The 27545-nt window shown below is 43.2% G+C and overlaps 1 protein-coding gene across 1 annotated transcript in view; it reads right to left on the bottom strand.

Annotated features, from left to right (window-relative positions):
- The window catches only part of Nwd2 (NACHT and WD repeat domain containing 2), a 142349-nt gene extending 121059 nt beyond the window's left edge, over positions 1-21290 (bottom strand). Inside the window, exon 1 of the mRNA XM_051164787.1 lies at positions 21140-21290. Within this exon, the coding sequence (XP_051020744.1) occupies positions 21140-21290 (151 nt within the window). The remainder of the gene's footprint in view (positions 1-21139) is intronic.
- Between the last annotated feature and the right edge of the window lie 6255 nt (positions 21291-27545).

Genomic DNA, 27545 nt, shown 5'->3' with positions numbered 1-27545 from the left:
GATACCTAGTAGACATGGACCGATAGAGCTTCCTGGATGGTTACAGATAGCATCTGTTCTGGCTGGCTGGTGTCTGCCCTTAAGAGGATATTAAATTTTTTTGACAATCACCCACCTCTCCGCTTACCATCTTCTCTACTTGATCTGGCTGTTCCCTGAACATCCCTGGGCACACTCTGAAACATGGTTCTTGAACTTGCCTTTGCATTCACTATTCCTCTTGGTAAAAACATTTGTCTTTCACCTTCCAGCCTTGCTTTCTTCTCCACCGTTAATCTCTCTGTTCAATTTTCATCTCATTAGACAAACCTTCTCTGACTAACAAGTGGGGAGAGCAGCTGCCCATTGCAATTTGCCCTTACCTTATTCCATTTTCTTTTTATTGCACTTACCACTGCTTCCAAAATCTTTACAAGCACCGCATGATTCACAGCATCTATACAAAGTATTATAAATTCTCCACTCATCAGATGGTGAACACAGTGAGGGCAGGAGCTAGACAGATGTTTATTCAATAATGTTGATATTTACATACTTACAGTCTATACTACCAGATGTTTTAACGGTGTCATTTAAAACTGACACATAGCAATTGTGCATTTATAGGGTAGAGTATGGTCACTCTACACACATGTGGAAGTCAGGTCCTGATGTTGATGATGTAGTCATTCCCATCCCCTCAAACAGCTATCTTTTCATGGTGCTGCGAACCATGAGGCTCTTCTAGTCATTTTTAAATGCACAAAGAACTGTTTTGAGCTGTAGTCCCAACTGTGTGGAATAGTAATCTGCATGTAGAAAGCCTTCCTAAACTTGGGTCTGACAGTGGAGGAGGAAAACATGGTTTATAACTTACTTCATATGGTGATGTTAGACATATTTGTAATAAATGTGGCCTCTTAAAGATGTCATCCTTGACAAACAGTTGACAATAAACATTCTGTTGTATTAAAAACAAGCAAAATAGAAATGTTCCTTGAGGGTATCATTATGCACATGTCCTTCCCTTTCCGATGGATCAGAGCACAGATACTGCTAGATGACACCTGGCTATTGCAAGCCTGCTGGTTGGTTGAGGCTTGACATTTTTTCCAAGCTGGAGTTTTAGCATATCCTAGGAAACAGATCTAAAGTAGTGTTATATATTTAATGCTTAAGCGTTCAGTTAATGCTCAAGGAAAGTTTATTGGGATAATCCTGTGTCACAAGCTTCAAGTCACTTAAACTTCATAGGAAGCCTATTGTGTTTTCAATTTCAAAGACTAAGATGTTGGGAACTCAAGGAGATGAGTGAGTTTCCTTAGGCTCCTGTATCAGAAATAGCACAGAGCAAAGGTCTCCAGCCCTGTTGCCACCACAAGCCTGGCCCCTAGCCTCTGCATTCTCTAGCCTTTGTGTCTTAAGTATTGTGTGTGATGTCTCATAATGGATTAGATGTCACAATCCTGTCTACCCAGGAGTTTATACAGAACTACCTTAGTCTTCATCATTGGGCTAATGAAAGGATTTTCTGTGCTTATTTTACCCACTCTAAATTTACATTTATCACAGGAATATGCAGAAAGTTTCCCACTAACTCAGTATTTCTTCTCATTGCTGGGTGGTTTCTATAGTACCCTCCTCATCCATGACCAGGCAGAACATCTGAGGCAGGAGAGGCCGGTGACATTGATGCTATCGTCAGACGATGTAGTAGGTAGGTTGCAGATCTACTCTCCATAAACGAAACCCACAATCCCTGCCACCACAGAAGCAAGGTCATGTAATATTGTAGTTGGAAGATGCCCCAGAGGCCCCACTTTTCAACCCCTTCATTCTGCAGATGCAGAAAAAAAAATTGCAGAGAGAAATTCCAATGGGTTCAGACCCACTGTTCAAACCAGAGCATAAATCATTTGTTTCATGTCCCTTCCACGTCACGATTTAAATATAATAAAACCTGTAAAGATGCTATGAGAAAAGAATATGAAATATCTTTAAGGAAAAAATGCTGTCATCTCTTTACTTCCTTTCCAGTTGAATATGATTTAAATAGAATGAGGAACGAAGTGTTTCAATAATAATAATAATAATGATGATGATGATGATGATGATGATGATGATGATACAAAGAGAACAGCAAGGTTCTCAAATGATCCCCAAAGTCATCAGGCTCCTTAATGGAAGTTCTTGATCTCTCACTGTTTTAGTGTGAAACTCATGGGATTTAATATTCACTGTGACTGCATAATTTTATAAGAACTTCATTTCTCAGTCCCTGCTTCCTTGAGTGGTACAGATTCTTTGCTTTTCATTGTCTCCTTCCTCTTGTGGCCGTGCCAGAGCCCTGGAGGGCTACATCCATGGAGCATGCCTGGCTGAGAGTAATGGTCTCTGTGTTTTATTAGAGACTCTCAGTTTAAGTATCTATGGCTGTTTCTTAGAAACAGAGTTAGTCAGATTTTTCTTAATTCCTGTGAAAAACACCTGAGAACAAATCAATGGGAGAGATTTAAAGAATTCTTACCCAGAATTTCAGAGATTCAGTCACAGTCAGCTTGGCTATGGTCTTGTGGGAGGCAGAACCTCCTAAAGGCAAGTGTGCAAGTGTGTGTGTGTGACAGAGAGAAGCAGCCCATTTTATTATAGCTAGGATGTAAAGAGAGGAAGGAAGGGCTTTCAGACAATAGGCAATCTATTGTATATATGTGTAACACTATAAATGTATTTGTACAAAAATAAAAATTGAAAAAAAAAAAGAGAATGGCCCCATTTGCTCATATGTCTGAGTACTTGATGCGCAGTTGGCAGAACGTTTTGGGAAGGACTAGGAGGTGTGTCGTGTTTGAGGAGTTGTGCCACTGGGGGTGGAGCTCGAGGTTTTAAAAGATGCTCATCCTTCCCAGTGCTCTCTCTTTGCCTCCTGGCCGGGTATCAGGATGTGGACTCTTGTCTGTTCCTGGCACTCTGCCTTCTCTCAGCCATCCTGGACTCTAACCCTGTCACACCATAAACTCAGTTAAACATTTTCATTTATAAGCTGTCTTGGTCATGGCATTTTGTCACAGCAATAGAAAAGTAACCAAGACACCCTTCAAAAACAACTACTTCCTTTAGTAAGGTGTATAACACCTAAAAATTTCCAGAACCTTCTAAAACAGCACTAGTAGGACCAGTCCTTAAAAAAAAAAAAAAAAAAAAAGACGTCTACGGGAACATCTCAAACCTCACTGAGGTCTTTTATCAGCCTGCAGCAAAGTGAAAAAGAATCCCTCATGCATAAAAGGGTTGGGAAATGAACCATTGTAGACATTAGAGTTGGCCTTGGTGTGCTAGGACCTACAGGAGTGTCTGGGAATAAGGTCACAAGGAAGCTCTCTCATCCCACTTCTTCTTATTACTTTAAAGTCCTCAAAATCTGACAGGCATTTCTATGCTTCTATTTCATGAATAGGTATTAGTTTGTTAATCACATTGAAATCTCAGTAGTTAGCATCATCTTTTTTCCCCTGATTTACTGATTTTTACTAAGTATCTGAAAACCATTTATATAGATACAGAAGAATACAGTGTGAAAATGTAAATCTATAAATACAGATGGTTGGGTCTTTTATTTTCTTAACTATAGCACACCTATACTTGGGATCATGTGCAACATTCCTATTAAATTTCCTGAAACTAACTGTGATCTTTGATAAAAATATTAGGCTTCTTGTGGTTTCTTTTTTCTTTTAAATTTTTTATTAGTTATTTAAAAATGCCATGCAATGTGTTTTATACACATTCACCCTCCTCAACTTTCCCCAGATCCACCCTATCATCTCCGCTTACCAGATTCGATATTGCCCCCGTCAAGACCAATTTGTGCTGCCCAAATAATTTTGGCTGTGTGGCTTTCCACTGAAGGCTGGTCGACTTAACTCTGCCCTACAGTGTCCTTGTAGTCATCTGCCACCTCTGGCTTCTACACTTTTTTTCCAATTTCCTCTTCTACAAGGATCCCCGAGCTGGGATGCATGGGGAGGAGTGAGTGCAAGGCATACGTTCCATTCAGGCTTGAGAGTCAGCATCATCTTATGAGGTTGTTTAAGCACTATACATTGGGAAGAGTGGTAAGAAAAAAAAAGTCCTATTTTGTCTTTATTTAGGGTTCCAATCCATCATATTAGGATTTAATTCTCAGAGCTCTGTCGGATAGACATGATGGTTAGTGGTAACTGCCGACTTGACAGGATCCACATCACCCAGGGAACAACTGCAAACGATTATCTGGGTTAGGTTACCTCCTGAGTGTGTGTGAGGGAAGGTGGGAAGGTAGGCTGACTGTGTGCAGCACCATGGTGGGAAGATAGGCTGACTGTGTGCAGCACCATGGTGGGAAGATAGGCTAACTGTGTGTGGCACCATTCACAGGATTTAGATTTAGGACCATACGAAAAGAAATGAGCAATGATCTCCTAAAAACATGTTTTGTTTGAAAATGCCATAATGATATCGAATATCTTGAAAGGTGTTCAAAGCTGTTTTTAAATAGGGAAAAGCGAGCAGAGCGCGTGGATCCATTGCTGTTTTCTTCTTGACTGTGCATGCAGTGTGACTAACTGCTTTAAGGTCCTGCAGCCTTAACTTCCCCATCACAGTGGACTGCACCTTGAACTGTGAGACAGAATAAGCCTTTTCTCTCAGAGTAAGTTGCTCCCATCAGGGCATTTTGTCATAGCAACAGGAACAAAATGATGCTTTTGGTTTGGGTTTTGCTGTTGAGGAATATTCTAGCACCTGTTTCAGGCTATATAGCCGATAAACATTAAATCTAGACTCCTGGGGGCTGAGGTTCAGGATAGTGTGATAACAGATGAAATTCATGCCCCGGCATACTTGATATGCAGGCACCAGCAGAGAGGGGATGCGTACACTTTATTCACAGGGTCACCTGTGACTGGACCATTGCAGCTGCCTCCGGGACATCAGGGGTCTGCCCCATGCCACTTATATGACCAGTTAAAACCCAAGTTCTTCTCAGTTGAGACAGACTCATTCGTTTTCCAGAGCGAAACAGGTGAAGAAAAATAAAGAGATTATACAATAAGAATACAGGGCAAATAACCAGTTAATGAGTTTCAGATATCTTTTTAAAACTCAGCAAAAGCTAACACATCTGGCTAAGGTCTAAATTTCCTCTCCCTCGGGTATCACACAGATGTACAGGAGAGTGAGCTCACGACCAGCTGATGGGGCTGCTGACTCCCTGACTGCGAGAGCAGCTGGACTACTCCCATTTCTAGCATTGGAAAGCAGACCAAGCTCCAGAGCTAAACCCAGAGTGCTCCATGCTTTGGAATGCCTGAATGCGTTCATCTTTGTCATTCCATTCATTCTTCCTGAGAAGACCCCTGTCACATTCAGCCTAGAAACTGCCACTCTAGTCCCTGCTCACCTACCCCAGAGATGTTCTTTTATGACAACACGGGCTTACAACGGTCATCAGAGGCATAGGATAAGAACAATTTACATTAAGAACTGACTGGGTTATTTTTGACATAGTAACTATTTGGAATTAATGTAGCTTTTCAATATTTCATGAGATTTGCATAAAACTTCTTAGACAACGGTGGCTGCCTTTTTCTTTCTTTCTTTTTATATTAGACACAGTCTTTCCTACATAAAGCATAGCTTTAGAACATTTGTGGTAATCAAACTGTGCAGTAAAGTTTAAAAGATCAACAGAAGTCAGAAAAGTCTTTCTGTAGACTTAAAGCCACATTAAAGGGACCATTTTTATGTGTGAAAGAAATCATAACTTTTAGAATAAGAGATTAGCATGTCTTCCTATAAAAGGTGGAAGTGCTAACTTTTTAAAATTCTCTTTGAATGCAATTCTATTGATCTCTGCTGCTAGCTGTCATTTCAAAGACTTGTCTCTTTAAAATAAAACTAGCCAATGGTCAGAACATTCTCCACAGTTGAGTGGAGAGTGGGATATGACTTTCTCACGTACTCTAGGGCCTCACATTTGACCATGTCCCCTGGAGGGGGAGACCTGGTGGCACTCAGAGGAAGGACAGCAGGTAGCCAAGAAGAGACTTGATACCCTATGAGCATATACAGGGGGAGGTAATCCCCCTCAGGAACAATCATAGGGGAGGAGAATAAGGGGAAAATGGGAGGGAGGGAAGAATGGGATGATACAAGGGATGGGATAAACATTGAGATGTAACAAGAATAAATTAATAAAAAAAATTAAAAAAAAACTTTTTCAGCCACCCATTTTTTAAAGGGGTTGGCAGTTTCTATCATAGTAAAGCAGTAACTTTTTTTTTTTTTAATAAGACTCTGTCTCAAGAACAGAGAATTCTCATTTTAATTCATTTTTTAATCTTTTTATTAGTAGTGATTTTAAATTATTTTGTTTTGTCCTAAAAAAGATGATTGTAAAGCAGTAACTTTATTAACGTAACACCTCCCAGCTTGGGATGAAGTCATATGTATGTTTCAAACCAATATTTTAAAAATATGATGTCTTTAAGTGGTTTCTCCCAGCTAGAAGCACTCATGATTACAGAGGCGAGACAACTTGGGGCTAACGGCCTATTTCATGCTGTACTTTAAAGGAAGTTTGGGAAGAATTCATTCAAATAAGTCTTATTCCCTTGTAGTCCATTTAGCTGTCTTCTAGGGCTTTTGACTCCTCTGTATTATTTCTGACACCTTGCTATGTTCTAGGAACTGCCTTAGATGCTCTATACAGCCCTTGTTTCTTCCCCACAACAGCATTTTAAGGTAATTATTGTTGTCCCCGATTTTCAGAAGAGAAGCAGAATTGGAAGAAACCAAACACCATGCTCAAGTTTGTAAGCATCCTGAGGTTTAAGCCAGGCTGCCTCCCCTCCATGTCTTTATTATTATTAGCCAGTGCCTGGGTCTGCTTTATATGTTACTATGTGACAACTTAAAATCAACGGCCTAAAACAATTCCTGCTATTCTTTTCTTGAAGCTGCCATTTGCAGAGGGTTGAGACGGAGGGCCACTCTTTTCCCACATGTCATCAGTCATCTTGCCTTGGGATACGGAGCTACTACAAATGTAGCTCCTGCTCCCTGTGAACAAGGTGGTATTGGTTGTTAGTGACTCTCTATTGAGGCTTCTGTACTGACTGGCAAGGTTCCATGAATAACTGTTTTAGAGGAATTGTGGAAATGCCTAGTGTCTAAAAGCCTAGCCTTTTCTCTTTCTCTCTTGACCCTGAAGATGATGCCTGAAGATGGCAGCTTTGGTGGTTACTCTTGGTTGTCAACTTTACAGTTCTGAGAAGAGAGTTACACTAAGTGAAGAGGTGTGTCTATCAGATTGGCATTTCTATGGGGGTGTTTTCTTGACTGTTAGTTGACGATGAAGGGTCCAGCTCATAGTCTTAGGCAGGTGGTTGTGGGCTGAATAAGAAAGAGAGATGAGCCAGAGAGCAATGCAGGAAGCAACTTCCCTCCATTGTTTCTACTCTGGGTTCCTGTCTAGATTTCTCTTGATGATCCACTGTTACCTGAAGGCTGAATTAAAACACCCTTTCTATGCCAAGTTGCTTTTTTTTTTTTTTTAAATCATGGTGTTTATCACAGCAGCAGAAACACAAACAAGCTACAACAGAAAATGGAGTGAGTTATTGCTGTTTTGAACCTGATCATATATCATATTTATTTTCTCTCTCTCTCTCTCTCTCTCTCTCTCTCTCTCTCTCTCTCTCTCTCTCTCTCTCTCTCTCTCAGATTGTAGAAGCATCTAGAACGTTGGGATGGAAAAAGCCATCAGAACTTAGTAGGCTATTCTATGGGAGCTTGGTAAATAACAATACTGAGAGAAATTCAGGCAATGGAGGCCTAGTTTGTAAAGTTTCAGAGAAGCAGCAAAGCCTTTATAAGGGCTATTGGTGGGATAATTTTGATTAAGACACTGTGGAAGTAAAACCTTTCAGCTTTACTGGGACTATGCATGCTCTTTAGCTGTAGCTGAGTTATCAAGTTATCAAATGATAAAAGTTTAGCATCAAAGAGGTGAAATTTTTTTGGAAGTAATTCTGTAAGGTTTAGCACATGGAGGCTGGAAGACACTGAACTTGGCAAAGCGTAAACGAGTTGCCTACCTGGTTTTAAACACATGAGAGATGCAAGATTGCAAGATCATGGAAAGTAGTTAAGGCCTAGCACCACATGAAAGGTTCAGAATCCCTGAAGAGAGGATGTGAGTGAAGATGCCATTTCAGTTGCTGGAGACTCAAGATATTTAGAGGTGCCAGGGGTGAGGGATGTCCTCCCAGGACTTAGCAGGTGTGGAGCCAGCCTGAGCCTGTAAGACGAGCTGCATGTGTTTCAGGTGGCAGAGAAGGAGAGGTGGCACTCCCTAAGGCTTCTGGAACCAGAAAATCGTGGTTAAGTCCCAGATACTGGACACTGATATACACTGTTCAATTTCTGTTTTACTTTGATCTGATTGCAATTATTCCCTGGTTCTTCCCTCTCAGAGAAAAATTATATAAATTGGTTTTGATATCACAGGTCACAACAGGGGAGAGGCCTACGTTTTTAAGACGACTTTAGACTTACAAAGACTTACAAAGACCTTTAAAGACTTTTAAAGTGAACAGGAAACCTTGAAGAAAACGAACGGTCACAGCTTAACAGCAATACACTTGCATGTTAAGTTGGCAAGGGGTGGACTTCCGATAGCTAAGTTTGGTTGTCAACAAAGTATTGGAAGATAGAACCTCACCTGAAGAACTGTCTCCATCAGACCAGCCCGAGGGCATGTTTGTTGGACATTTTCTTGATAGATGCAGTAGGAATCAGCCACTGCAGGCAATGAAATCCCTGGTTGGGTGGATCTAAGCCATATAAGGGTCTAAGCCAGCACCTTGTTGGGGGCTGGTCTGGTGCTATGTATTCAAATGCTAAATTCTGCTCCCCAAGATCTGATTTCAGTCCAGACCAGTACATTCTCATGTACACCAGACAAGGTTGTGTAACCTTTGCTCCCCAATTAGCTCTGATTGGTTAATAAAGTTGCTGACAGCCAGTTACTAGGCAGAATAGGGGTAGGCAGAAGTTTGCAGTCTAAAGGAGGGACACCGAGGCTAGGAAAAGGAGAGGAGGAGGCAGGAGGCAGGAGAAGAGGAGGGGGAAGAGGAAGATGATGGAGAGAGCATATGACCTGATGGAGCAGATCCAGCTCAAACAGGACCCATATGGGCAAGCAACTTAGAAAATTAATTTAAAGCATACCTGACCAGTTATTTTGCTAAAGGCGGTTTAAACAAACCAATACGTCTCTGTCTTAATTATTGGGGAACTAGCTGGGTCGTAGAAAAGCCCTCTAGAATTTAATAAATAATTCTATACCAGCTGAATATGAGTAAAAAAGCAAGCCAGGGAACCGCGTTCCTCAATGGTTTTTGCTCCGTGTTCTTGCTCAAGCCCAAGAATTTCTTTTGCTAATGGACTGTAACCTGCAAGCAGAAATAAATACTTTCCCCCTCAAGTTATTTTTGGTCATGATGTTTTTCATAGCAGCAGAAATAAAAACTAGAAAATGCTTTTATAGGAAAATGGGCCGGGATCTTTTTCTTTTCTTTTTTATTAATTAATTTATTTATTCACTTTACATCCCAGTCATAGTCTCCTCCCTTCTCTCCTTCTAGTCACACTTCCCTCCCTCTACCCTCATCTCCGTTTTCTTACACAATTGCAATATTATTATTGAAATTACTTTTGTATAAAACAATTGACCACAGGGTCATGTGTTGGAAGTTTTTGTTCCCAGTGTGGTGGTGTTGAGAGACTACAGTGCCCTACAGAGGTGGGAGCTAGCAGCAGGCAGTTAGGTAATTAGGGTGTCACCCTCAGAACAAATTAATGCAGTTATCACCAGGTTCCAAGAGAATGGGTCACCGTAAAATGACCAAGCCTGGCATCCGGAAGCACTCTGCTTTCTCATTTCGCTGTGTCATTTCTCCCTCTTGTATAAGCTTCTGCCATGAAGGGACTGGCCATGTGTGATGTAGACAGAGGACCCTCAGTAGAGCCAAACAAATGAGGATGCTATGCTTACTGATCTCCTGAACTGTGAGTTCAAAACACCAAGCCTTGGGTACTTTGTTGTAACAACAGAAAATGGACTAAAATAATAGATTATTCCAGTTTGTGAGTAGGGCATGTGAACCTAAAAATTAACTCAGTGCTTTTATGTCTTCTCAGTGCACTCAGAAGACTTTTTTTTTTTTTTTCACAAAAGAATTCTTGCATCATTTCGAAGCTCTTTCTGCTCTAATCACACAGTGGCCTCAATAACTTCTGAATCTTATTGTAATTAGCATTTTCTAGAGTGCCATCCACGAAGTACGGTCTTTTGCCAAAGCCACTCTGCTTAGCAACAGACTGGCATGCAGGTTCTGCTCGACACAAGTATTTTTTCAGTATATTTAACAGTTTCAACACATCTTTCTCCCCTTGGAAAGCTGTGATTCTATCAGTTCTGTCATTTGAGCAAGACTGTCTTACCAGTTATTTTCACCAGTATAATTCCTCCCTCTGTCTGCTTGCTTTCTCTGCTTTAGCCAAAGGATGTAGAATTAATTTTTTGCTCTCTTTTTTGCTGCTCTTTTTTTTTTTTTAAGAAGAAATTCTATTACTTCACACTATCATGATTACCATGTTTTCAGAAGACAGGAACTATCTTTTCCATGTAATTAGAAGTAAATATTGAGTTTGTGAGAATATCTATGTGGCTGGTTACACACAAAGACAAAGGGGACCTGGTTTGTGGTTTTATAGTGCTTGTTATAATTGAACATTTGAAAGAACTGGGTAGAAGCAGGTCAGCTTCAGCAGTTTTTGGGTTCAGTGTTTTCATTTGTTTCTGTGTAAGCAACACACTCATTCTACAGAAACCTGCGACAGCCTGCAAGGGCCACATGGGCTTCTCTGTTATTTACTTGTTTTTGTTTTTGTTTCCGTCTTTTTCATTTCTTACTCTTCATGTTAACTACATACATACTTGGCATTATTTTAAATTAATTAAATGTGTTCTGATGACTCAGAAGATACAGAGATCAATATAAGATCCTTACAGTTGGTCAGTTATATTTCTTTCATTTTAAACACGAAACAACTTAGAGCTAGAACACTGACTACATCTTCTAGGGTCTCCTTTTTTTTGCTGTTCTTATTCCCTCTTCTTGCCACCTCACAGTGTTTACATAAAAATATGCCGTCCAGTGTGAAGATAAACACTACTCTCCATTCTATGGCAGACATTACTAATCAACTGTGGCTTTCGTTTTCATGAGGCTTTAATTCTTTGATGATGATTCAAAATGAGGCATACCTCACTTCTGAGGTATGTATAATTCCTACTTTTCAGATATGAATATTAATTAGGCTCTTCTCACCTCTCACATCAATCTCCCATTTTTACTGAATAACTTACTCCAAAGAGCGACTCCTTCATCCATCCTGACATTCCTGGGAGCAAACCTTCTGCTCCTGCTTGTTGTTCTAGTCATAGACTTAGCCAGGAAGTTCCTAGCACTGTTTCTTTCCTAGCTTCTCTGATTCACGGGTCACATTGGTCAGGAGCAGCTATGGCCTTGGGTGTAGGTGCTGATCCTGGCAGCCTCCCCTGTTACTGCAGGCTGCGGTGCTGTTGACTTTGCTCCTTTCTGCTTCATCATGGGAGTCAAGCACAAGAGTCCCAAGGCCTTTACACTGCACATGTTCCCAAAGCCCATTTTATACAACAACAACAACAACAACAACAACAACAGCATCAGCAAGCATCATCATCATCATCATTAGCAGCAGCAGCAGCAGCAGCAGCAGCAGCAGCAGCAGCAGCAGCAGGGGTGTTAGCCACGCCATTCTCTGTCACCTGCAGTCCTGAGAACTACTTTCTGGGACTTTTGACAGATGACAGCTCATAGCTTTTGAGTCCTAGCTATTGTAGTAAAATCCATAGGTACAATTCTTAGAGTTAGGAAAATTAAACAAACTTTGCCATGCTTTTTATTTTTATTTTTTATTTTTATTTTTTGGTTTGCTTGCTGGTGGCCTTTAGATTATATTGGACTTTCTGGCACGAAGTACTTTGCCTTCAAAAACTCTCCTTTCTTGATCTGGCTTTGTTCTCCTAACCTGCTGCCGGACCACATTCCCACTGACTGTCCCTTTAGTGTAGACTGCCATTCGGTTCATCTGAGTCTCTCCTTTTGGCTACGTGTGAGTGGCTCATGCTTGATGAGGAACACGAGGCACAACTGCTCAGTTCCGCTCACTTCAGTCAGCCCCTTCATGCGAGCACGTGCTTTACAAATGCAGTGTTTATACGTTAGGGCAGTTGTACCTGTGTCATAGGTGCACGAGTCTACAAAATGAGGGCAGTGATACATCTCTCCTCTCTCCTCTATGACTGTCCATGGCAACTAATTAGGAGTCTGGGAGGGCACAATGGGGATCTAGAAAACATGGTATCTGATCCTTAGAATAATGTTAGGAAGAAATGGACTTTGTGGCAAGGATCTCTCTGAAAGACACTGTTGTAATGACAACATTGTGAAGGATGCCCTTTCTACCTGTGGTTTCCTTTCTGGAATCCCTATAGGAGTGAGATGCTGTCACCCTGGCTTTGCTCTGAATAGAGTACCTGCCTCAGAGTCTTGATGTAAAATGAGGTTTTAAGAAAGTTGTTAATTAGGCGCGGGGGGGGGGTATTGTTATTCTGTGCTTCAGTTTCTGATCTTTTATTATCTTTCTATCACATAGCTCCTTTGCCCAATTATGCATCAGCCAACACATTTTAATTTGAGGAATTAATCTTCTTTGGCTTCAACAGAAATTGTGAGGAAAGGTAACGCTCTGGAGAACTGATAGAAGGTGTCTCCAGGGCAGCATCACCTTGTTTTCTTCGAGACATATTTTACAATGTAGCACTTTCACGACTTTTGAGCGAACCTACAATCTTTGTATCTGCTTGAGTCACATGAATACACAGAGAGAAATTTAAAAGAAACTTTGATTTGAGAGGAACCTGAAGCCAGATCTCCAATTATCTTGGTCTATGCTTGACAACAGATAATCTTGGATGCCCAAATGCCTGCATAACAGCTCTTCTGGGATGCCTTGGATTTGATTTCATTCAATATGTAGACATAAAGACAATTATTTGTAAACAGTTTTTCTTTCTTTTTATTTATGTAAAATCAAGTCTTTATTTAGGTAACAAGGCGGTTATGTTCACTGCATCTTGTGAAACATCGCCACACCACACCGGAAAGGTACTATCCGTACAGGGTCGGATCAGAGTGGACAGATTAAACAATAAACCATTCTGCATTCTTCATTTCCTATTTTTTAACAACTCCCATTCCCCAGTAAAGGGACAAGTAGCTTTTAACGCCATCATGTAAAGCACTTTAACTTACAAGGCTAAAATCTAAAGAATAAATAAAATATATTGTGGCAGTAATTCCTCTTAGAGCAAAAATCAGGTGCACAAGAAATCAAGTGACAAGAAAGCTGTCTGTATTCAAATGTGTGGCTCCCCAGAAACAGCCTCAGGGAAATGATGGAGAAAATACCATGAACTCCATTTCACAAAGGACACACAAGGTACACACGAACTACAACCTGCTGAAACACAATTATAACATATAGCAAAATGTTTACAAAGCATCCGCAACAGGTAAACCACGTACAAATGGATACATTCGTTACTTCCCCGAACTCCATTGAGTCAGTGAAACATATATTGCCATGTGAGTTCTTGCTAGGCATTTCTCAACAAAGTGCATTTTCTCAGCATATCAATAAGTACTAATATGCTCAACCTGGTTTTAAGAAATGAGCCCTTTGGGTACTTTACTAGGTTTAATTAATTCCTGTTATTCTGTAGAATTTCTCACTTTTCCATTTAAAAGGATGTTTGTGAGGTTTTTATAAGTGCTATTATTCAGTTACTTAAAGAGAAGGGATGACGCTTCCCAAGGCCGTGCCAAGTTCCACTTTATAGACATATTCTGATATTAGTTTGTAGTTCTTGGTGTTATTATCCTACATCCTTCATGGCTCATTGTCTTCTCTACATTAGTTTTCCGCTGCAGGAGTTTGAATTCTAGCACTTGTGTTGCAAGACTGAACTCTGCCCCAGCCTTCTGTTACACACCTACCTTACCACTGTGTTTAATTTGTACTGTTTAAAACTGTAGCTATAATTTGGATAATAACATGTCTTGGGTAATGGAAAGATTTCATTATATATGAAAGTTCAAAAGGAAACTAATAAACACTTAGTGTAGTGGAGGCTGTTTTCTGACCTGACCAGGAATTCTCGTCTGGAGAGGAAGTCTCCTCAACTCTCTGTGTCACCCCACTTCCCATCTCTACAACTGCAAACCCTGGTAAGAGGATATTCTTGCCCTTTGGAAGCCAACCTGGGCCCCAAGGGCACACATTTCTTTCTTTTCAAGATGAATGTTTTCTGGGGCGGATCACATGCTAACATCCATGAAGTAGCAAGCCTTGTCTGAGTTCCCAATCACAGAAGTATGAAAAATGGTCAATTATTGTTTTAAGGTTTTATGTCTTGGAGTGGGTTGACTAATAGCAACTGATTGCTGAAACAGAGACCCCAAATCTGCAACATTTTTAAAAATAGAAAATGAGAGGGCAATGCCATGATATAAGAAGAATAGTGCAGGGTTTGTAGCTGTTCTATTAAAGCATGAAGCCAGAATCGATTTGCATCTGTGTATCTAGTGTACTTCTGTGGTCCAGGCCATGCTTTTTTAAAAATGTTATTAATTTATTCATATTATATCTCAATGGTTATCCCACCCCTTGTATCCTCCCATTCCTCCCTCCCTCCCATTTTCCCCCTACTCCCCTCCCCTATGACTGTGACTGAGGGGGACCTCCTTCCCCTGTATACGTTCAAAGGGTATCAAGTCTCTTCTTGGTAGCTTGCTATCCTTCCTCTGAGAGTCACCAGGTCTCTGTATCCAGGAGACGTGGTCAAATAAGGGGCACCAGAATACGTGTGAAAGTCAGACCCCACTCTCCACTCAACTGTGGAGAATGTCCTGTCCATTAGCTAGATCTGGGTAGGGGTTTGAAGTTTACTGCCTGTGTTGTCCTTGGCTGGTGCCATAGTTTGGGTGGGACATCTGGGCCCAAGTCTGCCAGGCCATGCTTTTAGGTGTTATCACAAGATATCAGTTCTGTTCCTATTCAAAGAACTGGACCCTCTTTGCTGAATAACAAAGACTGTTTCTTTCTGTTCCCTGTGGAGATTTCATCAACACTTTACCTCATATTTGATTATCATGTAGAGCAGTTTCCATACTCTGGCTCATTCATTCCTGTGAGGAGACCTCCCAGCTCCTCACTCTGACCCATCCCCGCCCCCAGCTGGCTTATGCAACTCTCCTTGGTGTTTCTTAAAGGCTCCTTTGCTTGAATCCTTAGTTTGACACTCATCAAATACACAATGGGATTCAGGTAAACTCCGTAAGAGCAGAGACCTGGTCTACATGGTAACTGCTGTGTTTTAAACACCAGAATGGCAGCCACATAGGATAGAATGTTCAGGAACATTCCTTGGCCAGAGGAATGCATGTGTCTGCTTCCTCCTGGGCTCCACACTGTTTCTTGGTGCTGAGCATCCATTACCCCCTATTTCCATCCTCTTCCTTGTAGAATCTGGGCTAGGACATGGGAATTCTTGGGTTTGCCTGTTGCAAAGGGTCCATTTGCAAGTCTGGCCTATCAAAGCTGGGCATGAAAATATAACTCTTGAAGATGAGCAGATGACCAGTGTTGACATGGAGGTGAAAATGCACCATGAAAAACCCTGAATATCTTTTTCTCCATCCACATGTCTCTCTCCACACATGGAGAACAGTGCACTGGTATTTAGCCCTCAACCAGTGTGCTATCCCTCTCTGGAGATGACGACATCTGAAGGGAGGGCAATGGAGAAATTCTTCTGCTATTGCTTATGGCATCTGGCATGAGATTTTTAGAAGATATGTCATTTTACTGTCCTCTGGGTGGCTGCTTTTGCAGTGGGACCTAAATGCCTAGCGGTACCCTGACTTTCTGTTCTGAAAGCTTTGTAGAGGTCTTTGAAAGCATCCGATTCTACGAAACGTCTAGAGTAGAAAGGTTTGTTTTTTCATAGCTGAATTCTAACTAATGACTGACACAGACCTCGTTCTTGTCATAGACACACCTACGCAGTGACTGGCATCACTGGAAAATGGCACAATGATAAAAATAGCAAACATTTATTGTTTCCCATGTGACCAGCACTTGTGTAAGTGCTGTGTGTATATTAGCTTATTTACTCTACTCTCTAACCCCACGCAGCTACTGCTGTTATCTTCTTTCATGCATTAGGAAACTGAGAACAAAGGAGCTGAACTTGCTCACAAGTAGTTTGTTAAATAGCAGGTTGAAAATTCAAACCCAGAAAGCTTGGCTCACAAGTCTAGTAAGTCTATCGGTAACTAACACTCCCACTTTCTCCAGTAATGTCTGCTTAAGGACCAAGGAGACACAACCAGTTAGACTTTTAGTGTCTGTGTATTATGAATGCTCTGTCTATACTTATCATGAAGTAGCAAAGTTGGCATATTCTCCTTTAGGATTCTTTATTATTTTTAAAGATATTCTTGGGGCATCAATATGTCTGCATGTGTACATATGCTTTTGGCTACAGTTTTCTCTTGAGAATGCATAAAGGGAGGCATGAGCACTTAGGATAATAGAATAAAAGTAGTGAAGAAGTCTCCTAGGTCTCATGCAAATCTTGTTGCAGGTCTTTCTTTGTTTTGGGTAGAAACGCAGACTAATGGAAGTGGACAGTGGCTGTGGATACTGAACCTGTGCAGACGTGAGACAGGATGTCATCTTTTCTGTGGCCTCCATTAAAATGAGGAATAAGGTTTCCAACTGAGGATCGTAAGGCATAAATAAGAGTCTGACATAATATAAAGTCCAAAGAAAGGTAAACGGGGATGGCCTGAGTGTTTGAGAACAGGACACGCAAAGATCACTAGTTTGAAGATCTAAGTGGAAGTGTATATGGGTGCTGGGGACTTTTTTCTTTATTCCAGATTTCTTTTCACATGAAGTATGTGGTGCATGAGCAGAGTAGCCCTCGGCACAATGCTATCACTTACTCTGTCCTTACTGGGTGGCCTCACTTGGAGGGGAAAATCTAAACACGGAAGCTCAGGTACATCTTTTAGTATTTTCAGGGAAGCTGTAATTCCTCTTCTCAACCACGTTTTAGATTTGAAGAAGGTCAACTCTGCCCCTGGGAAGAGGCACAACTGTTTGCTTCTCATTGGGGAGTTTGGAACTCCGTGCACTTGTGGACTTGATTTTAGGAAACTGAATTTTCATGGTTTAAACCACAGTCTCCAATAAAGTCTGTCTCTTAGCTTAGCTGTAGCATCAACATTCCTGAGCCTTGGTGAATGGTAGTCTGCCCCAGCTCAAGTGATGGCATAACCTGAGATTACCAGTCAGAACTGGAGCTGTGTTTGACACGAATCCCCTTATTGTCTTTATGCACACAGAGCAGTGTTCTCAAACTTCCTAATGCTACAGCCCTTTAGTATAGCTCCGTATACTGTGGTGACCCCAGCTATAATTACTGTTAATTTGCTACTGTTATGAGTCATAATGTAAATAGCTGATATGCAGGAGGTGTCTGATATGTGACCCCAAAGGGGTTGCAATCCACATGTTAAGAACCATTTATTTACAGCTTTGAGCTAGTAGCCAAATTCGTATATGATTAAACTCATTAAATGATATAATGTTTACATAATTAAATGTACTAAATGTAATAAAATTCAGATTCTTACTCATACTATTCAGTACTCAACTATCAGCCATGACTAATGGGCATCAGAAACTACAGGCCTTTTGGCATTTAGGAGAGCTCTGCACAACATTTACTGGAGTGAAGGCATGTGTCCTTATAGACACACACGTGGCGTGGCTGTTAGTCCAAAGCGCACATATTGCATAGGAAATGCTCATTTTCTTCCTCAAAGACAGGAGAGGTTATCAACTCACGTTTAACCCAGGAGATCATAGGTGGACTTGAGTCATCCTTTGTCAATAACAAAGCAACATCTTATCTTTCCTCTGAATGATGATGGTACTTAATTTACCCCAGAGTGGTTCAGACTAGATGCACGGGACATGAGTGCCCTTAACAGTCTAATAGCTGGGGAGATTTATGCAGGATCCTTTCCTTCCCATAAGCTAATCATAGCAGACAGTTTTGTCTGTGTTTTGAAAACACTGTTCCAAAGAAGTATAAAAGTTGTTCTGGCAGAATAGCGGTGGCTACATGACAAGATTAGGAGTGATGCCGCAGGTGAATGGAAGTGAGGCTGGGTGAAGTCCACTCATTGAAGTTAGTCTGGGATAACGCAATTGCCCCCACCCCCACCCCCAACGCCGAGTATCTAGCACCATCCACGCAGTAAGGACAGGTCAGATGCAGATATACTTTTGGAGAAGTGCAAATCCATTACACTCAGGATTTGAGTGTACACTCATCCACAAATCCACTACTTTGCGTGTCGCACAACTACTTCTCAGTGGGAACGGGTGGGGTAGGGCAGTTGTGTTCTCTTTTAGTTGCTCATATTCTTGGAGTTGGAAACTTCTGGGCAACACTAACCTACCATATTTGGCCATGTAGATGTGAGACATTTCTAGGGATCTAGATTCCACCTAGACTGGCAGAGAGAAGCAAAGTGAAGTAGTTTGAGTTTCCTTTGAGATCTGTCAGTTTCACGCCACCGTAGGGATCCAGAAAAGGGGCTTCACTGGATAAAGCCTTAGTTGTCTCACCTGTAAAAAGTCCCTTGTCCTCACTCTTGGATTGGGGGGGGGGGCGGGGAGGATGAAATCAAAGTTGAATGAACCGATGTATGAAAAGCTAATTATCCATCCTGAAGACACAGGTGGCCATCGTCCCGGATGGGGAAATTTCAACTCCACACAAGTTTTGTAAAGCAATACCTATTAAGAGCAATCCCCTCAGCAAGAGTCTTGTTGAGTTTCCCAGAATAAAACAAAAACGGCTATGGCTTCAACACAAAACAGCTTTTATTCAGAATGCAAGTTGGGTTTCTGCTTGTAAAGGAGATAATGTCCTTTGTCTTAATCTGACAGTGGGAAGGCTCTTCATCTTTAGTATTGTCCAAGAATCTAATATTGGATGCTATCAAAACACAAGCATTTGCTTTCTAAATTGCATCTATAAAGATGCCATGGAAAAGTGCTGCCTCAGATGGAACATTCCCCAGAGTTTTAAGGCTTCAGGTTGAGAGCATTAAAATGCCCATCTCTGACTATTTTCAATATGCCCCTGGCTCTTCAATCTGGATAAAACTCAAAGTCCTGTTTCTACTGAAACTTCTCAAGTAGTCATCACATTCTGGTCCTTTAAGATCAGCCTGGAAGCCATCCAACAAAACCGGTTGACCAAGAGGCATGGCTTGTGTTTGCTTTTCTGTGCTTAGTGAGTGTTAAAGTTTTTAGTGAGCCTAAGTTGAGGGTTTGGAGAATAACACACAGGCTCAGGTGTAACACAAATGAGATTAATCTCGTTTCAGTTTCCATACAAACTGACAACATCGATTCATTACCATCAGTCCTAGGGAATGCACACTTAAAGCAAGAAACAAATTAATCACTGCTAACATTAACAGAATACTCATCAGTAGTTTAGAAGTAGTTTGCTTAAAGGACCAAACAGTGCTTTAGTTGACTTCACAGCAGGGCAAAAAATTCATATGGCATTTAAGAAAGTCTTGGATAATTGAAAATTTCAAGACTAAATACTATCTAACACAGTTCTTTCAGACATTATTTCTGAGACTGGCAGATTTCCTGAACCCTCACTTTAAAGAGGTTGCCCCTTCCCTTTTGTGGTTATTTAATGTAGATTTCATGTCAAAGCCCTGGATGGTACACTTGATACGGAATGATTCTTAATGCTGCCAGATCTTCCTAGAAGCATCCTCTGTTAAGGTCTGGGAAAGTGAGTTGTAAACTCGGGGAAGGGCAGCCAGGTCTTCCTTCCTCAAGCACAGAACTCTGCTATTAATTACTGTGTGTTATTTATTAGATTCATTCCCCATTCCATTGCGACCAGAAGCTTCACTGCTCCCCTTTAGAAGTGTTTGTATCCAGAAGTTACCTTTTCTGTCCTCTCAGAATGTTCTACAAGCCACCAATGGACCAGAGCTTGAGTGTTTAATGGAGCAAACTCTTCAGGGATTATTTGAATGTTAACTTTTTTTTTTTTTTAATTTTCAAATTAAGCCAGAGGCCTCTGTCTCTGTCTGTCTCTTTCTTGAAGTCTTACCCAGTTTCCTGTGTTCATCCTTCCTTTTCCCCACCACCCACTGGGAAGTTAAGCTAACCTTAGGAACTGAGAATTGCCAGGCTTTGGCCACCCAGAGCTCCTGTCATGGTGAGTACAAAAGCCGGAAACCAACAAGTTTCCATGAAGCTCCTACCAGGTGCTTGGCCCTAGCAGGAACTCCATCCAGGAGACCAACTCCCAGCACCCAGCTGGGAGTGAGCGCCACACTTCCTGGAACCGCCAAGGGCCTGTGGACCCTGGATTTCCTCGGTCCTTCCTACCTGCAGGATCTGTGTTTCAAGGAACATTATTTGCCACCTGGGTGAGAACAAGTGACAGTAGGGATCCCCAATTCAGGCAAATGCCACCAGAGGATAGCTCCTGTTTGCGGATCATCAGACAAAAGAAATTCATAAAAGAATGGCAAAGGGGCTGGGGTGGTATAGGCAGAATGCATCTAGAAAGCGCCTACCAACAAAACCCTGGCAATATCTTAGATTGACTTGGGAAGACAAATGTATCTGGTAGACAGCAGGGGAAAGGATGAGTTAAAGAAAAATAAGTGATTGGAATAAAATTCCCACGCACTCCGGGCTGCTGCGGGAGGTAGGAAGTGCAGGGGACTCAGGGTGTACCCGCCAGTGCGGGCCCCATGCTCTTTCGGCTGCCCCGCACTGATCGAAGGACTTACCGACGGACAAACCGGGGCAAGGGACCTACCTTCAGGGTTGGCGCTAATGAAGACCCGGACGCTGCGGCCGGCGGGTACCAGGTGAGAAGGCAGGGCGGTGAGATTGCCGGAGAATGCTGCCCGCCTGAGCGCGGAGTCCCGAGGACAGGGCAGTTTGGTGCCCGCTCCGGCCGGCCACATCGCTCTGTGGGAGGAGGATCAGACACTGCCACCGCCTCGGTTCCTCCGGTCCCTGACCCTCCGCGGCCCCGCGAGGGCGATGTCCGCCGGCGCTGCAGCTCAGAGCCGCTTGGAGCCCCAGGCGCAGCCGGCGAGCTCCACAGCACTCAGCACCCGCCAGCAGGCTGCGGCCATACGGACCCTCAGGTCCCCGATTGCTGTCGCCTTCCACACCTCTGAGGACTGCCTTGGCTCCCGCCGGGGCTGGGCGCCGCAGCACCGGAGGTCAGCGTGGAGGATGCTACGCCGGCGGCGCCGGGTTGCGCCGGGAAGAGCCCGCTGCGCTCATGGAGCTGGTAGCCATGTCCCTGTCCGCGCCCTCTGTGGGAGGAGGGGGAAGCCAGGCGGCAGGTCAAAGTTTAGGAGAAGGCGGCGGGAGTAGGTCGGGACTCTCTTTCCCTCAGTGCGGCGCAGAAATAACGCGGCTCACGGGGCGGCTGCGGGGTGTAAGCGCCGGATGGGGCTGCGGAGTGTAAGCGCCGGATGGGGGTAGCTCGGGGACCTCCCGGCTCCCTCCGAGGACACGCTCCAGAACTCCCGGCTGCTCCCTCAGTGAAGGACGGGAGATCGATCTGCCCGAGATTCCCGCTATCCTCCCTCCAACTCTCCTAAAGGTCAAATCAGCTCTGAGCGTTTGAGGGAATCCGGTCGCGCGGGCGTCTGCACGCCTTGGCCAAGTCCCCAAAGTTCAACGCGCCTCCACACCCCACGCTGAGGGGCTGGAGCATCAGAGCTCCGGGCATTGACGAAGGAGGGTCACAGTAGCCTTGCCTCCTGTGGCGTGGGAGGCCGCATCTCGCCTCTGCGCGCTCTCCCCACGCTCGTGCGATCAGGGGATTTTTATAGCTAAGCCACGATGCTCACGTGGCCCTCCCCGCGTGGTCGCGGACCCTTTCTGGGAGCGAATCTTTGCGGGGCAGTTCTCCCTAGACCTTTAAAAGACCCCGGGAGCCTTCCTGCTCCCGCTGAGATGCCTTCCCTGGCTGTTAGCCCTCCTGCGGGCTCAGAAGGCAGGCGCCTCCCAGGACTTGGGAGCACTGAGTGAAGGGTGTGAGCTTCGGCTCCACAGGAGGGTGCGACTCCGGAAAGGGAGGTCTCCCGCCACGCCTCGCTTCTTGCAAAATGCAGGAGACCATAGTTTGGGGGTCTGGGTGTAGAAGTTGCACTTTTCGACAGCTTAGCCCAGCAGTCTGAGTTGCTTCCCTTGAGGCGGGTCCAGGGATCCAGCCAGCCAGCTGACTGTGTGTCCTGGGGTCGGGGTAGGAGTCGAACTTCTACAGGATCCCAAGTGACAGGAGACGCAGGGAAGTCCAGTTGTAAAACAGCTGTCACCTTCTGAAACCCTATGAACTCTAGGAGAGGAAATATGTGTGATTCAGTAGGGCGAGGGTGCTGTAGAGAAGTGAGGATTTGGAGCCTGAGTTGAAGTCTGGCCTTGAAGTCCCTCATTCTGAGTTTGGGGCAGGATGACCAACCTTTTAGAGAGAAAATACACCCCACCCCATCCTTGGTGGCTCATGTTTGTAATTACTTGATCTTAGAAACGGAGGAAGCGAGATTGTTGCTAGTGCCAGGGCAGACCAGCCTGGACTACAGGGTGAGACGCCCCTAGTCCCCCCCCCCCCCCCCCCCCCCCCCCGCCTGCCCATCTCAAACAAAACAAAACAAAAGGACAGTTGCTTCATGGCTTGTTTATCTTCTGACCTGAGGACTCCTATACTAGGCATCTTCTGGCATCCCCAGAGCCTGCACTTCCTCTGGGTCCTGCTGGTGGCAGTGACGTCCTGTGTGCTACTGTTTACAGTGTTAGAGCACCCCCACACCCAACACACATTCTAGGGTAAAATCTTTGGAAGAAATGGGTCTCTAGGTTTTTAAGGCTCCAGCCACTCCTGAGAGCCTGGAGCAGACAGCACTTTTAACTGTGTGATAACTTCACGGGGACCCACAAAGAAGCCCAGAATGTAGCCCAGCCATCTCTCCAATTAACTCACTGTAGCGAGTGAGCTCTCCCAAACTATGATTTCCAAGTAGGAGAGTACTCAGCGAGGAGTCACAAGCAGAGATTCATCCCCCATGTGCCCCTTGGCTATTTACTGAGAATCCTAGAGCAGGTAATGAATTCAGAAGGTCGGCTATTGCTCTAGCCTTTATGAAGATATAATATCTACCACAGGGAAAGAGCCACAGCCACATTATACCTCACCTTCCAGTTATTATAAGATGCGGATAACAAGTTCACAGACGGCCACAGGCCTACCCGCCCGCCCCCCCCCCCTTATTTATGTTATTTGTGTCTTGCAACCTTTGCTTCAGATCTTGTTTTGGTGCTGAATTTTCTTTGAGTGACTTTGGGATTTTTGGCAGCTTTTGTAACCTAATTAACTTCTAGACAGGCTGAAGTTTAGCATCTGCCTGTGTCACTGCAGACCAAGTCTGCAGAGGAGAGATTCGTCACTGTTTGTAGTGCTGTCTCTGCACCACCCCCTTGGCTGGAGTTGAAGAAGAGCATCTTCTGAGTACTGAGGAGGCCTCTGCTTAAAGATACAGAAGCGCCTACACCACTCCCCCCTCACACAGCTTCCCTTACAGTATCCCAATCTATCTCTTTTTAACAGTCCGAAAACAAAGATTAGTTTTTCAGCATGCACATATCACAAAGGAGAGGCCACTCCTCGTGGTAACATTTTTTAGGCTTGATTCCTATAATTTTTCACCTAGATTGATCATTATATAGATAGAAAGTGCAGATTTTGGAGGCTGCTTAATTTTTTTTTTTATCTTTGTTTAAAATGTTTCAAGATTTTGTCTCCTCCAGTAAATATTAGAAGTGTTATTGCATTTTTGCACATGAGAACATGAGGCTGAAAAATAGAAATTACTAATACAAGGTCATATAACTAATCTATAGTAGAGTCAGGAACCAGGTGTTAATGCTCCTGTCAAAGATTTTTGCAACATAATAAATCTATTTTTAAAAATTATTTATTTATTATAATTTATTCATCTTATATCCTGATTGTTATCCCCTCACTTATATCTTCATGTTCCCTCCCTCCCTCCCTCCCTCCCTCCCTCCCTCCCTCCCTCTTCTGCTCTATTTCCCTCCCCTAGACCTCTGACAGGGGGGATCCTCCTCCTGTATAGTCTGACCACAGCCTATCAGGTCTCATCTGGATAGCTTGCATCCCCTTCCTTTGCATGCCCCCAGGGCCTCCCAGCCAAGGGGAAGTGTTCAGCTCTTGGGCAACCGAGTTCATGTTAGCAGCAGTCCCCACATCCCCCTCGACCTTGGAGAATAAGCTGTCCATTTGCTTGATCCGAACAGAGGGTCTAGGTTCTCCAATAAATGCATTTTCTGCCTGCCTATGTCTGGCCTTGGCTGAGATTTTTAACAACCTAGACAATGGCTGCTCAGTCCTAGTGGACAGATGTGGAAGGCTGGCTGTCCCTTCTGCTTTGAAGACAGATCACATAGGCCTACACTCCTCCAACTTCTTTCCTCCTGTTTTTATTTTTTTCATTATGATCCTGCATGGAAATCAATATCAAGTCTAGAAACAGGCAGGAGAATTTAAAGCATCTAGAAATAGGAAGAAAAAGAACTCATGAAACATGCCATGGGTCCAAACCCAGCTGATGAGGTGATGAGGCGCTCCGTTCTGTTCTCTCACCCTCCCTACCCAGTAGGCTTGAAGTCCTTGTAAAACAATGGAGACAGCCCTTTATAATACTGACCTGTGGAAGGTGAAATCATTGCTAGACTCCTTCCAGTCACTGGGCTGGAAAGAGTCATTTGCTCATAGAATGCATCCTTCATGATAGAGAAGTTAATGACCCTGAAATAAATCGTAATTCCATTAAACCGGTATCTAGAGATATTGCCTGTACGGTGCGCACTGTTTTAAGGTTTAATTAGTATCTCATTTAAGTATATTGCATTAAGGGTCTTGGCCTAACTCTAGAATCCTGTTTTAGACAGTATTGTCCCTTGTGTAACGACTTTAAAATTGTTATTTATTTGTCTTTATTTTTATACATTTCAATTTAAAATATAATTACATCGCTTTCACTTTCCTCCCTTCAGCCTCTTTCAAGTGCCCTGTTCCATCTTCTGCCACACCACGCCATCCCTCTCAAATTGATAGTCTCTTTCTCATTCTCATTACATATACATATGCATGTGTAAGTATGCATACATATTTACATACAGCCCACGGAGTCCATTTTTAATGTTTCTGTGTGTGTGGTTTCAGGGCTGACCATTTTGTATTGCCTTTATGCCTGGGAGAGGCTAATTCTCTCTCTCTGTCAGCAGTCATTAGTTGCCTGTATGTCTTCGTCTAGGTGAGACTCCATGAAATTTCCACCCGTTCATGTCCTGTTGGCATGTCTATTGATGTTGCCATTTGTCCCGCCCCTCTTCCCTGATGTTCCCTGGGCCATAAACAGAAGAGCTTTGAGACAGATGCATTCACTGGGGATGGGCTTCCCACAGTCTGTGATCTCTGCATTGCGTCTAGTTGTGGATTTCCATCATGGTCTCCATTTGCTGTAAAGACAAGCTTCTTTGATCCGGGGTGCTAGCTATACTTATCCTTGGGTATAAGGAGAAGAGTTAGAATGTAGTTAGGAATTATGTTGGTCTATCCAAGTGGTGGTGGTAGATTTCTCTTCCCAGATACTTGACCTTATTAGCCCTGGGAAGTTAGCTAGGTTTCTACTACCAGGCCTGATTTCCTTCCTGCTGAATGGACCCTAAGTCCAATTACCCGGCTGTTGTTCATCGCCAACATGTGAGGGCCATTTATTGTGCATCTAGGGATATATTGACCTGCTGATCTTTGTTGTAGTTATTAGGTGTTGCATCTGGGTAGGACTGTTGATTGCCCTCCCCCACCCCTCCCCGGTAGCTTGTATCAAGGAAGTTAGAGTGCAGAGAGGAAGCGTTCAGGCTAGATCCAGCTTACATAGTACCAGCCCTATACTATTAGTGGGTAGGGCTCTTAGCAGTCAGGGCTTATCCTCAATTGCTGAGAGGCAGCCAAAGGCAACAGCGATAGTCTAAACTTTGGGAGTCACTTGGACTACCTTCACCAAATACAGGAGGTTTATTGTGCTTGGTACTGAAATTAAAAAAAAATTTTTTTATTTATTTATCATTATACAGTCCCTTGCCTGCATGTACACCTGCACACCAGAAGAGGGCACCAGATCTCATTACAGATAGTTGTGAGCCACCATGTGGTTGCTGGGAATTGAACTCATGACCTTTGGAAGAGCAAGCAGTTCTCTTAACGTCTGAGCTATCTCTCCAGCCCCAGTACTGAATTTTTTGTTAGCCCATGGTTCTTATAGGGAACATTATTAGCCCAAGTAGCATATCTTCCTTGATGATACATATATGCATATGTATGTATCCACACATGTAATATCCACATGCATATACATACACATATACATGCTTTGTTTATTTACTTCGTAATATACAAACATACCTCACCTAATTCCTTTGATGTGATGGCTGGTGGTTTGGCACGTGGGATAGGGACACCATGAGCTTACATGGCTGGCTCTGATCCCAACATGTGGCCCTACATGTACACTCATGTCTGTGTACATCAAATATTCTGATCTGGAAACTGGTTCGCTGTTCTGTATTTGTGCTGTTGGTAGGTGTGCGGGTAGTTTTAATGTCCCTAGTATGACGAAGAAAGCCAAAGAAACACATACTTCCATTCTCGCCCAGGGAATCAAGCCAACGGGGGCAGACATGCACTGTTTGTGTTTCCCAAGCTAGAGGCAAGATCTCAGATACAATATTACACTCATGTTCTCGGTGGCTTTCTGATTTGGTGATAAATATTTGATTCTGCTTTGCTAAAGTGAGAAATGAATAATACATGGTCACTCAAGCCAAGACTTTACTTCCCAAAGTTCCAGCTCAGGATATGAGCTAGACCATCAAGAACCCACTTACTTGTTTACAAAATGGAAAATTTCAGTAGATGTGAGAATTTGTCAGCATAACAATTTGTCAACATGGATGGTTGATTCAGAGGTGTCTGCAGCTTGAGAGAAAAATGCAGCAGCTGAGTTTTAAATAAAGTTACACCTTTCAGGAAGCGCTATCTGATGTTTTCATGACTCAGAAATTCTAACTTTATACCCACCCCTTCCAAATCTGTTTAATGTATTTTTGATCAGTCTCCCTAC

The sequence above is a fragment of the Acomys russatus genome, chromosome 22 (genome assembly GCF_903995435.1).
Source record: "Acomys russatus chromosome 22, mAcoRus1.1, whole genome shotgun sequence".
Lineage (NCBI taxonomy): Eukaryota > Metazoa > Chordata > Mammalia > Rodentia > Muridae > Acomys > Acomys russatus.
The sequence above is the reverse complement of the archived record's forward strand: the minus strand, read 5'-3'. Positions and strand labels throughout refer to the sequence as shown.